Here is a 13,033-nt window from a genome sequence, read left to right on the forward strand (position 1 = left end):
CTCTCTTGTGTCAAGATGTTTTAGCAGTATTGTGTTTGTTAGATGACCATATAGCTTTTGATCTCATGGTGATAGTGGAGGGGAAACAGTGTTCTCCTGAAACCTTCTGATGCTTGCATCTGTGAATGGAGGACCCCTGAACAAACTTCCTGTTAGAAACATACACACATGGGCCCAAACCCCAGAAATGTTACTGAATATTCTGGAGGTGGGGTAGAACGGTATGTTTTATTGAATGGGTTGACACATCTTCCTGATGGATTTCCAAAGTGGATAATAAAATATAGACAATATTCCTTTGTGCTTCCACAGAGCACATTTAAGTGATGTAAGTCCTCTAATTAATCGGGGAATATTGAAACACAGATTGAAAATAGTATCTCAGGGACCTGGTTTTCTGCATCTGAAGTGGCACCTAGTGATTTGAATTGGTCTGCTAATCCTGCTGAAAGATTGGATCAACTTTTGCAGACTTTAACTAGCAGCTGAAGAATAAATATCACTCATTTCTAGAATATTGTGTTTTATGTGCCGTATGAAATAGCTTGGCATTATAATATTAAGTCTACCTAGGTATTTGATGAGGATAATTTTTTTTTTAAAAGGGAAGGCTGTTGTTTCTCAGAAATTCTGTCCCCAGTGGTGTTCTGCACACGCTACTGTGTTCTTTGATGAAGTGTTTGCTTATATGAAGAAAATTGTTTATAGAAACATATTTCCAGCTCAATCAGCCAGGTTATATCATTTTGTATTAGCTATCAGTCCTGTAAGTCATTTACAATGATATTTTTGAAATGGAATTGAAACTGTACCATAACTTTGTTTTTCGCTTGCTGATTCTTTCACTGTCTGTACCTATCAGTTCCTGTTTTCAGCAGTCTGCCTAATTATTAAACAAACTTTCAAGCTGAAATCTGAAACATACTTTCTAGAAAGTAAGCCTCATTGAACACAGTGGTATTTGCTTCAGAGTAAACATTCTTAAGATTATACTGTCAGTGTCTCAGTGTGCAGTTCAGCTCTTTAGTTTACTTACCCTTTTCGTAATTACAGGTTTGTTAGTTTCTTTGGAAAATACAGTGTTCAACAAGGCACTGGAAATTAGCCATTTTTTCTAGGTTGAAACTACATCATTTAAAATCACTGAAATATTTAGTAGTTTGGTGGTAGTTTCGCCCAGCCCTGTTCCCAACATGAATTCAACGCTTCCCCCATGCTAATCTATTGTGGTAATCATTTTGAAATGAACAGAACAAGACAGCTGAATCACTATGCTGTTGACAGGGTATCTCAAACAGGAGTGGAAAATTAATGTCCAAGTTATAATACAATCCTACTTGAGTTATGTCTTATTTATTTATTTGATTTATTAGCCACCCATCTGGCCGGTTACCCGGCCACAATAGGCAGCGTACAATACTAATAACCACCTCCCACTGGTGAATTACGTCATAGTTCATAGGGGATTTATACGGGCACATACATACCATTTGCCACTGCAAGGGGCAAAAAAGAGCACATAGTTAGTGGAATGGCAAGGGTGGAGTCAGTGAAGGCTGGTGGATCCAATATCAGAGGGGCAGTGAATCCACTCTGGGTTTCAGTCAGAACTCTAAAGGAGCTATCCAAAGCACCTTGGATAGCTCCTTTAGAGTTCTGATTGGTTCTGACTGAAACCCAGAGCAGACTTACTGCCCCACTGACATCGGAGCCACCAGGCTCCACTGGGTGGAGTGGAAGCCTGTACTTGCTGAGAGGTTGCTTCAGGCCCTACCATGTAATGTTATACATGCAAAAGAAGTGTCATAAGCAAAACCGCTCCCACTGGACTTGTGGAGAGCCCCAGATGACTGCCCCCTTCCATCTCCCCAGCCACATCAGCCAATAAGATCCCAGCTAATATAGAAGCCAATCACAGAACATCACTAGGAACATGTAAGCCCTAGCAAGGGAACACAACTCATATAGTAAGGTGTACAGCATGGAGCTGCATCACTCTGCCACTAGGACCATACAAGTGGGAATAATGGTGATTGAAAAGTTTGGTGAAAGGGCATTCTGTCATGTGTGCAAAGTGCTTCCTTGGTGCTAACAACAAATATTCTGTCCCAGGGATGACACACATGCTCACCAGGAACTTCAACTCCATTATTGCAACTGGGGCTGCAAGGACAAAGCAGGCAAGCAAGGGAGGACCTACTTGGTGGGAAAGCTGGACTTGTATGTCCGGCCATCCATCCTCTCTAAGTAGTCCAAGGTAGCAGAGTACTCAAAACACCCATGGCCTGAGAGTATTTCCTCTCCCCTGCAATATAGGGATGCTGGAGTGGGCCAGTACCTGTCTTTTGCTCCACAGGTTGTTTCTCCCACAAACAGGGTACAGGTAAGTTTGCTGTTTACAGTAAGGGCGGGTCTTGTTGCCAGAAGCCTAGGTGAGTTCCCACTTCACACAAGGAAGAGAGAGAACAGACACCTTTGTTGGTGAATAGCAAGCTCTACTCCATCTATTGCTACTGCTGGCTAAACACTCATGGCTCTTTTTTTTTTTCTTGTAGGATCTGAAGCAGAACAAATAACTGGAGACCGAGTGTCTCTCTGCATTGAATTGGTGAGTATTGTCTTAGTTATGTTGTTACCATCTACAATGTAGACTTTGTTGGAGACTACCAGGTAAGTGTACATTCAGTGGTAGGGTGGGGAACACAGCTGAAGCGTGCAGAGTGGAAAAAGGATCCAGCTGGAGGAACCCTTTTCCAATTCCCCATTCAGTGAGCAACAGGTCGCAGGTACTGTCTGTTGCAGATGTTTTCTGTTATGTATTGCTGTCCCTATTTGTGTTTTGTCTCTCTAGGCAGCCATCCAGTGCTCTAGAGGCAAGGATTCCCCTCACCCCACCCCCACTGCTAGTTTTCCCAAACCTGGTGCCCTACAGATGTTCTGGACTACAACTCCTAGAATTCCTGACCATTGGCCATGTTGGCTAGGATTGATGGGAATGGAAGACATCTGGAAGGAACTAGGTTGGGGAAGGCTGCTTTATGCCTTCCAAACTTCAGTCAAGGCCTACAGTGAACTGGATATGAATTGTCACTTTCTTGTTCTTGCATCCTTTTGGAGTGCATGATAGAAATATAACTGGTGCAGCTATACACAGCATGGAGATGTAGGGATAGAAGAAGCTGCACTGTGCTGTCTGCCATGCAGTTATCAAAGCACAGCATCCTGCATTGGCTGTAGCAGTCTCAGTGATAGGGCTGATCACAAGGCTAAGTAGTAAACCAGGCCAGTGTTCTAGCAGACAGGTTTCAGTTCAAGGGAGTTCAGGCAAAGGCAGAAGTGATCAAGATAACAGGCACAGGGTCAGCGCAGGCTATCAGTCCAGTAGATAGGGTCAGGCAAAGTGGCAGCACTCAAACACAGTTAGGCAGTCAGATACATACACAATCCAGTGGCAGAGTCAAGCAGGAGTCTAAGGTCTGTAGCGCAGAGGTTTAATCACAAGGCAGGAGGAGCTGGTGAGATGTTGTTTCCAACACCTAGCAAGCACTGACTGAAGGCTTTTAACCACAAAGGCTGCTGAGCCCCACCCAGGCTCAGCTGCTGTCCATTAGAGCTCTCTGGCCAGAGGCCTACTCAAAGGGAGACCATCTTTGTAAGCGAGCACTGCTTCTTACAGGAGAGCTACTGGCTTGTCGCTTAAAGCGACAATGCTCCTGTGGGTCAGGGGTTGCTCAGCATCTGCTCCAGAGTCAGAGTCCCCTCCCCTGACAGGGAAGGACCTGCAGCAGTCTCCCCCGAAGGCCCAGGCTCCTCGTGGTCTGATGTCAGCGACTGATCTAGTGTGCCCTTGGTTTCTAGAGGTTCTAGTTCTTCCTCTGAAGAACTAGTGAGGGCATGACGCACAAAGGCCCTGCAAGAACAAAAATGTGGCAACTCTGTTTTATTGTGATGCTGGCAGAACTTGTTCCACAACATATTCACTAAACATTGTGACAGATTCAACTCTCACTGTTTTAATGGCGAGTGGAGAGAGAATTTCCAGCCCACTTCCCCTGTTTGTTATTCACTTTGATGGGTCACAGAACGGGGTAGGGGGAGTAGGGTCTCTACTGCACCATGGCACTAGGGTTGAGGATCTGCAACTTGTGGTGAGTTTGTTCTGTAAGCTGCAGCAAGAGAGAGAGGGCAGGCCCCAACAGCTCATTGTCCACTGAACCCTGGTTACTGCTGGTGCGATAGACAAAGCAATGTTTCTGGCATGGAGTATAGCATGTGGGTGAGTTGCATTACAACGTCTGGTGGGAAACTAACTGGCAGTCAGTGGCAAAAAGGCTAGTGAACATGAGTGAGGTGTAAGTGGGTAGGATGATGTGGGCTGGGCAAACTGAGAGACATTCTGGGCTGTGAGTCAGATGACTACCTCTTTTTCTGTCACTGTAATTTGCTCTAGCACTATATTGACTTGGAGTCAGACAAAAGCAGTTGATGCCAGGGTTGATCTGGGATGATGTCTTTCAGACAGCTTATTTCACTGGGCCACTTCAGGTGAAAGGCGGAAAGGGTGAGAGATAGAGAGGACCAATTGCTATTCTTGTTGAGTATCTGATTCCACTTCTAAAACATTAAAGCTACCGCCTTCTCCAAGACTTTGCCCCAAAAGAGGATACTAGCCACTGAGCAAGTTTTCAAGATCTCCTGGATCCAAAGATTTCTTAAGGAATTGCTGCACCACCACCTCTTTCAAGGCACTTAAGGATCACCTTCTCTCCTTAAAAGGCATTAATTATCTCTTGGACCCATCCAGTCAATTCCCCTCTGGCCAGCTGTCAACAGCTAAGAAGGGCAAGGATACCAATGGTCGACCAGAGTGCTCCGAGCACTTGTCCACATCCTTAGACTGTATCAACTGAAATAGATAACTCCATAAAGCTGGAGTAGACGGCACCGTGGACACCTCCATGGGAGCTATATCAAGGACAGCATCAAGTTCAAGGTGAATATGAGTGTCTTTAAGGATAAAGTGCCTTACACATTTGTCACAGGAGGCCCAAGAGGGTTCCATTACTAGTCCTCCTAAAGTATCCCAATACTACTGTCTTGAGGGCTCAGGGCTCTCCAACATCACAGCAGAAACCATCTTGTTCAGCTCAGGAAGGGAGACTGCTACGGTAGGCAGTGGGGTGGTCGGTACACCAGCAGAATCCCTCCCCTATTTCTTTGACCCAGCACCATGTACAAACCCTCAAACCCGGCACCTGAGCAGACTGTTCTCCTGATGAGGGTGGTGGATTCTTTATAGATGACAGCATACATACATACGTACTATATTAGTGCTGCGCTGTGTAACCAGGTGGGCAGAGCTGGGCCCAACCAATGCCACCCTAGTCTCATCCACCCAGAGGGCCTATAGAATTAGGCTACCTGTGAATTCTTTAGTTAGCGATACAAGTTAGCTCAGCAAACAAAGTTGGAATACTAGATTCAGAAACTTTCAGTTTGTCTGAGCCAAAGAAACAAAACTCTGAACTTGGCAATTCTGTACTCACATCGAGTTACAGGAATCACATCATGGCTTATTTTCTGCGCTTCTTAGCCAATGTTACTCCAGAGTTCCCTGGTTCAGCTTGAACAAGGAGTTCTGGCATAGTAGAAGCCAGGATTCTAACCCCAAAGTTGGTGAGTGATGGGGATGGGGCGGAGGAGCACTTGGCCCTAATGCGCATTCACAGCTTCATAACTCATGGTTCATAAATTGGGCCAGTATCATTAGTGATTCTTTTTATCTGGAAGTTCTAGTTTAATTGTGTATGTGGTAAGTAAATAGCAACAAAGATGAGTCCCTTAAAAGCTTAAATGAGTTAAAAGCTTGACCTTTTAATCTACAGTGTTATAAACCTTCTGAGACAAATTTTGTGGTGATTTTTTCCTTATTCTGCGGTATGGCTTCTGAGAAACTTGCAGGCCTTGCTATGTAGGGCATCCTGTTTTCAGGGGTTGCCTCAGAGGGTGGGCTGAATACCCTAGGCTGACATCTAGAATATTTAGCAGGAAGTTCAAAAGAGTACATCTTGAAGCTGGCACAGATGCTTCATGACCTACAAGCCAGAACAGCAGATAATAATATTTATCCCTTGGAGATTTTGCATGGGAATTGCTGATGCAAAGTGTTGGCTTGATAAGTCGAGTGATATTAAATGGAATATTTAATTCTCAGGAAGCTTTGCCGCAGGTTTTCTTCTGCATTGCTGAGCCACATCTACAATTTAAAGCAGATGACATTTGCTATTGTAATGTACAAAATGCTCAGTGGAAATTTTGTCTATAAGATAATTTTAAACAGATGATATGAGTTACCAAAACATATTTAAATATAAAGGCATATGAACACTTTATCTTATAAGCTGTATTGCATGACAGATGATGCGTATCATGCAAATTTATTCATATCCATTTATCTTATCAAAGGCAGGGGGAAGAGCACATGGCTGTGTCCAGAACATTACTTGTTTTTTAAGCCATGGTGTAGAACTATAATGTGGCTGAGGAGATCTCTATACAGCTTAGAGAAGATGCAATCTCAAAACCTGGTTAAGGTGTACATAATGTTGAATAGGAGGGTATTCATAATGCTGAGCAATATGGTAGCATCAATTTGATATTTTATCATAAAATTCTGAGGTGACATTCCCCTCTGCTTTCCATTTATTTATGGATGAATGGTTTCGACTGTTTAAATTAAATAATATGTAATACACTTTTGTAAACCTGTCATCTAGAAAAATAGCTGCTAAGGATATACCCCTTTCTAACTTGCGTGTCACTGCACTGAAGCTTTTTGAAAATGTGTTTTCCACAGATTCTCTTAAATTATATACAGCAGGCATATCATGCTCACTGGAGCATGGTTCTGAAAGAGATGACTAAACTATTTTTAGCAACTTGACACTTAAATATACATCTGAATAATGCTTTGTCCATGTTTCTCCGTATATTGAAAACATAAATAGAAATGGAAAACAAATGGTTGCATATTTCATAAAGATTTATATTGTGGTCTGTTTAAAAAAAAAAAAGCAAGCTCAGCATCCCAAGCATTGTGAGCCTGAAATTTTCAAAGAGCTGCAGTGTTAGATATGGTTGCTTTGGAGAAAACTAGGTCTGCATTTTGCATCATTATGTTGACATTTCCATTAATCTTGGAGGACCCGATTCAGCAGAAGACTGCAGGTTCTGCAGCAGGCAAAAATCTTCACAGGGAGTAAATTAGCCTGCAGCATTATTGGAAGGAAGACATTGTCTTGTCAGGTCATAATGGAGCTGCCTGGGGAGAGGAGACTTCTTCAGACAACTTCATTCGGTCTGTTGCTACCTGTCACTTTTCTTGTCACTCACGAGAGCTGTGGCCTATGTTTTAAAGATAAATAAAAGATTAGATCCTCTTGGATTGGGGCCAGCCTCCATTTGCAAGGGGGTGGTGTGTGTACTGGGGTTTGAGTTCACAGTAGGTCTTGAACTGCCAAGTTGCCGGAGATTGGACGAGGAGTCGATCCTGGCCCAAGAAGGGAACTGCTTCCTTGGCTGGTGTGACTGATCTCCCTAAGAGTATGGTCAAATGCACCAGTAACCTTACTGAATACGCTTGTGGCATGACAGTCCAGGTGGCTATAGCCTTTTTTAAAACATAGGAGAAAAGCCACAATGGCTAGCAGCTATCCAGGTGACATCCCCTGTGCTTGTGCATCCGTTGCAAGGAAATTGCATTCTCCTTTTCAACTTTGCATCCCCCACCTAGACCATTGATCATCAAAACAAGGCAGAGATTGTAGCAAATGGACAGTAAGTTATTTTCTCGGGATAATGGATCTGAATAATGAAGCCTGGACAGACCTAGCTGCAGTACCTGGCATGGTGGGGCAGATGCTGGGGCCGACTGCAGCTGATGCCAGTTACTGATGTTCATTTTTTTTAAAAATGGTCACTGTTTAGAATGGCGGTACTCAGCCTAGCACTGTGAAGAGAAGAGCTGGGTGAAGGAGCTATAGCTGCCAACCTCATTTCTCTGGAATGTCTCTGGGCCCGCTATAACATTCTGGGAAAATGGTGGCTTCTTCAGCTGCTTTGGCCAGTGCTTCTCTTCCTAGTGCCCCCTGCCCCCTGGCCTGATAAGGTCTCTTTGTTGGGACCCACCAGCCTGGAGACAGGGACAGAGGGCACCTTTTGCCCAGGCCTGGTTCTCTCCCCGAGCTTGTAGAAGAGTGGGCTGAAAAAGACGATATCTTAGTAGAAGCATCTGTTTTTCGGTGGAATTAAGGAATGCCTCAAATCTGTAAGCAGATACAGAAGTAGAGATTTCTCACCAGAAAGCTTACCCAACTGCTTTGCTCACCCCAACACTTTTTGTGCATGTAACTTATTTCATTTCATTTCATTTCTGTCTTGCCTTTCTTCAATAAGAAGCCAAAGTGAGTAACAAGTCCAGCCTGTTACTAGTCTCTTATTAGGGGGGCATTTAAAAAAACAATCACAACAAAAATGCTATAATTCTGCAGGGATTTCCCTCGTGGAATCATGGCCTCGAAGGAGCCTGATACACATAATGATAGTCATACATTTGTGTGTCTATGGAATTTATCAACTTAACAGTATGTAATCGATTGTCTGACTTGTAAATATTTTTATCTCTTAGTGTTGGCCTCGTCTTTGACAAGATATCACCATGAATATGCAGATCTTTATTGTTGCTGGTCTCCTGGTACATTGTGTATTCCTGATCTCTATTTTTGACATTTACTTCACTTCTCCTTTGGTCCACGGCATGACTCCTCATCAGACTCTGCTGCCACCACCTGCACAGCGCTTAGTACTTTTTGTCGCGGATGGTCTGCGTGCGGATTCACTTTATGAACTGGATAACAACAGCACTTCTAACGCTCCCTACCTTAGGTAACTCCATTTCTCTTGTTAAGCTACGCCCCTAATCCTTCAATGCATCTGAGGTATGAATACCATTAGCTGTTGCAAATATAATTTCCAACTAGAAAATCTGACTTCTGAAATTGGAATAAAATGGAGTAAACTGTGCAAATCGACACATTATGTATTTTATTCATTTGGTTATCCAATTTGATGGGTTGTAGTTTTCATTTTCATATTTTAATTATACCAGATTCATTTTTGTAAGGTTGCTCTCTCTTCCCCCCACACCCCAATTTTATCTTTATCCAAGCTTAATTTTAAGGAGTTAGTGAGGGATGAGAGAGCCTTTTTGTGTGAGTGTTGCTCTTTGTGTTGCAGAACTGTAAAATCCATTTAAATCAAGTACACTGAATTTGCATGTATAGGGGGGTTTACTCTGGGAAAAGCCATGGCTATTTTTTTATAGGCTACTACTATTAAAGAAGTGAAAATGGTTTATTAAACTAGCAGTGGGGCCTTTGTTGTTCATTATCCAAAGCAAAATGAGGATTGTGGTTGGAATTCAAACATTTTTGAATAGGTACCCTATTAGCATGTATTTGTTTTTTAATATTTGGATGCTATATTTGATTGCCAAAGGTCAACAAATAACAGTTTGGTGCATTAGTGAAGCCTCTATCTGTCTTTGCTGCCAATTCGTCCCCATCCCTGGCATGTGCAGAGGGCTTCCATAAGAGGCCACAATTTGTTTATTTTGTGCTGCAATATGGAGAAAATAAGAAAAAGCAGGGGTCTATCTGCTGTTTTTAATCTCCCACAAATTGCTGGTTCAATAAAGACCCAAAGCAGGGAATAAGTCCAATCCACTAGTAGTATTTCTTTAAATTAATCTGTATGTAAGCAGTTTGTACTGCATAGTTCATTACAATTCTGCTTTCCTTTCTGTGTGTGCTTAACCCTGGGACATAAACTGAGCCACAGTTTTATTCATTTTGTTTAAATACGGATGACATTTCTCTGTCCTTTATTTTAAAAACAAAATCCTTCTTGCCTCAATATCCATAACTCACCAGTGAGCCCAGGTCCATTTTGACCCAGGTTTCCAACAGTTGCATGCACTGCTAAAATTGCATAGATGGGACAGAGGGAAATGTATGTGTGTGGCAGCAGAATGGGAGAAGGGAGTGTGTGATCCAGTCACCCGGACTCTGGTCTAGTTGTTCTACTTTTAATTTTACGTGCATAGAATGTAGCCAAGAATTCTATAACAATTCATATTCTCACTAAATGCATTCGAAATTACCTGTATCAAAACATTGAAAATACAACTTGCAAATATAATTGCAAAATCACTAAATTCCCATAATAATATTGTATTGAGTATACAATTAATGTATAATTTACCACACTGGTCAAAATGATGTAATCTGCCCATTTGAAGCCTAGTATAATATGCTAATTTTCACTCTTTCAGAAATAAAGCATGAACAGAAAGGGCTCTTTCACTTTGAACGTAATACTAAACCATAGTTTTAGTTGAATGTAATGCTAAACCATAGTTTAGTGCAATGGCAACAAGCCTGGGTGAACCTGGGCTTGCATGCTCCTCTTTCTCCCCTGCTCTCCTCCTGCTGCGTGACCATGAAGAGGAGATCGGAAATCTCCGTTTCCAGCATTAAATTAACAAGAGTTTATTGTTACATCTGAACTTGGAGGACTCTGGTTTGTTTAAACTGTGGTTACTGAATAAGCCAGAATCAGAAACCACGCTTTGATCCTGGCTGTTTCAATAAGCCATAGTTTAAAATAACCACAGTTTGACTTTGTCAGATGTAATGGTTTCCCACCTAAAAATGGAAGTGCTACACTTAAGGAGGGCACTTGCAGAGGGTTGTTCCCATGGCTGTAAACCATGACTTAGTATTACATCCAAACCAAAATTATTAGGTTACTTGTCTAATTTTCAGGCACCAACCTTCTTGCTTTTGTTAACTCAGTTTGGGATATGGTTCCTGTTTCTTCAATATAGCCTACAAGGTAGAGTCAATAGATACATTTAGTTAGAATTGATCTATGCCATCATATGTTACAGATCACTGCGCACATTATCCTTATGTCTTACTTTCAGGAGTATCATACTATCCAAAGGCAGTTGGGGAGTATCTCATACTCATGTCCCAACAGAATCTAGACCTGGGCATGTAGCGCTCATAGCTGGATTTTATGAAGATGTCAGTGCTGTTGCTAGAGGTATGCTGATAGCCCATTCATCTAAATAAAACCTTTTATTCATAGAGTGTTAGAATAATTGTCCACTAACAACAAGATTATGGCTTGGATCCTAAGATAAGTTAACTTAAGTTCATGTAAGGAAAGTTTCCTGTCTCCCTGTGCCCCCCAAAAAGTGTCTTTGGAGGGTCAGGAGGTATCCTCTGAACAATGTGGGATGGGATGTGGGGTGCTGCTGGGGGAAGGGGAATTGCCCCAAATTGGGAAGAGTTCCACTCAGGTTTGGGCAATACCCCCTGCACCCTGTTCCACATTGTTCAGGAGGAACCCTAACCTTCCAGATAAGATTTTCAGAGGGTGCAGGGGGCTGCAGAGGATGGGAAACTTTTGTTCTGTGGGCTTCCTTAATTTAACTACTTTTAGGATCAAAGTTTTGGTAATTAGAAAATCAAAGGTGTGGGAGTGAGATTTGTACATTGTAACTATTCCTTTAAGTTACGTTGGATTCATTTAAGCTTTATTTCAGCATAGCAGAATGCTGACATTTACACCCACATTATTCTTCTGATCTCTAAATGATATTGGAAAGTTATGGAAGCTTTTATACATATCAGTTTTGCAGAAACTGAACCACTATGAACATTATCTTGGAGGCTAGTTTTCAATGTGCACTGGCTACTTGAATGAAATAGTGCTGGATGACATTTACAGCACAATCCCATGTCTATTAAGTCCCATTGAGTTCAGTGGGACTTACTCCAAGGTATGTGTGTACAGGTTTGCAGTCCTCACCATTATCATTTTGTATATCTATTTGGGAAGGAACAGTTATTTTTTTAACAACTCCTGTGAGGGGATCAGGGTGGTGGTGAACACCTCCCTTGAGGAAGGACTGATGCCATCAGCTCTCAAGGAGGCAGTGATAAGACCGCTTTTAAAAAAGCCCCCCTTGGATCCCCAAGTTCTGAACAACTTTTGCCCAGTCTCAAATCTGCCATTTTGGGGCAAGGTGATTGAATGGATGGTGGCGATGCAGTTGAAGGCACACTTGGAAGAAGCCGATTATCTAGATCCATTTCAATCGGGCTTCAGGCCTGGGCATGGGACAGAAATGGCCTTGGTTGCCTTGGTGGATGATATGAGGAGGGCTTTAGATAGGGGCGAATGCACCTTCCTTCTCCTCCTCGACCTCTCAGCAGCTTTTGATACCGTTGACCACAGTATCCTCCTGGACCGCCTGGAGGGGTTGGACATTGGAGACACCATATTACAGTGGTTCCGGTCCTTCCTCTCTGGTAGGTATCAGAGGGTAGCACTGGGAGAGGAGGTTTCGGACCCGTGGCCGCTCACTTGTGGGGTGCCACGGGGTCCATCCTCTCCCCGATGCTATTTCACATCTATGTGAAGCTGCTAGGGGCTATCATTAGGAGGTTTGGGATGTGGTGTCATCAATATGCGGATGACACGCAGCTCTACCTCTCATTTAAATCTTCACCAAAGTTGACCGTAGACTCCCTGTCCAAATGTTGAGACGGTGAGTGGCTGGATGGGGAGGAATAAGCTGAAGCTGAACCCTGACAAGACTGAGGTACTTTTGGTGGAAGACAAGATGGTGGGGGATGTTGACCTGGTGTTGAATGGGGTACGGCTACCCCTGAAAGACCAGGTCCGCAGCCTGGGGGTCATTTTACACTCCCAGCTGTCCATGGAGCCTCAGGTGTCGGCTGTGAGCTGGACAGCGCTGTACCAACTCCATCTGATACAGTGGCTGCGCCCCTTCCTTCCTGACCATCTGCTCCCATTGGTAATACATGCCCTGGTCTCCACTCGTCTAGACTACTGTAATGTTCTCTACGTGGTGTTACCCTTGAAGATGGTTCGGAAGCTG

At 43.1% G+C, this 13,033-nt stretch overlaps 1 protein-coding gene across 11 annotated transcripts in view; it reads left to right on the plus strand.

The window, feature by feature from the left end:
- Nucleotides 1-13,033, plus strand: part of PIGN (phosphatidylinositol glycan anchor biosynthesis class N) — a 116,314-nt gene that overhangs the window by 3,639 nt on the left and 99,642 nt on the right. For 4 of the 11 annotated variants that reach the window (XR_014790275.1, XM_084850534.1, XM_084850544.1 and 1 more), the window contains exons 2-5: nt 2,556-2,608; nt 4,629-4,993; nt 8,687-8,943; nt 11,045-11,166. Coding sequence is in view for 10 of the 11 variants with exons in the window: in XM_084850534.1 (XP_084706660.1) it covers nt 8,717-8,943; nt 11,045-11,166 (349 nt within the window). In the remaining variant the exon portion in view is untranslated. Of the gene's footprint in view, nt 1-2,555; nt 2,609-4,518; nt 4,994-8,686; nt 8,944-11,044; nt 11,167-13,033 lie in introns of all 11 variants that reach the window. The other 7 variants (XM_084850539.1, XM_084850533.1, XM_084850540.1 and 4 more) reach the window with 4 other exon arrangements.

The sequence above is a fragment of the Heloderma suspectum genome, chromosome 4 (assembly GCF_057233095.1).
Source record: "Heloderma suspectum isolate Gila_16-S chromosome 4, 16-S_ref, whole genome shotgun sequence".
Classification (NCBI taxonomy): domain Eukaryota; kingdom Metazoa; phylum Chordata; class Lepidosauria; order Squamata; family Helodermatidae; genus Heloderma; species Heloderma suspectum.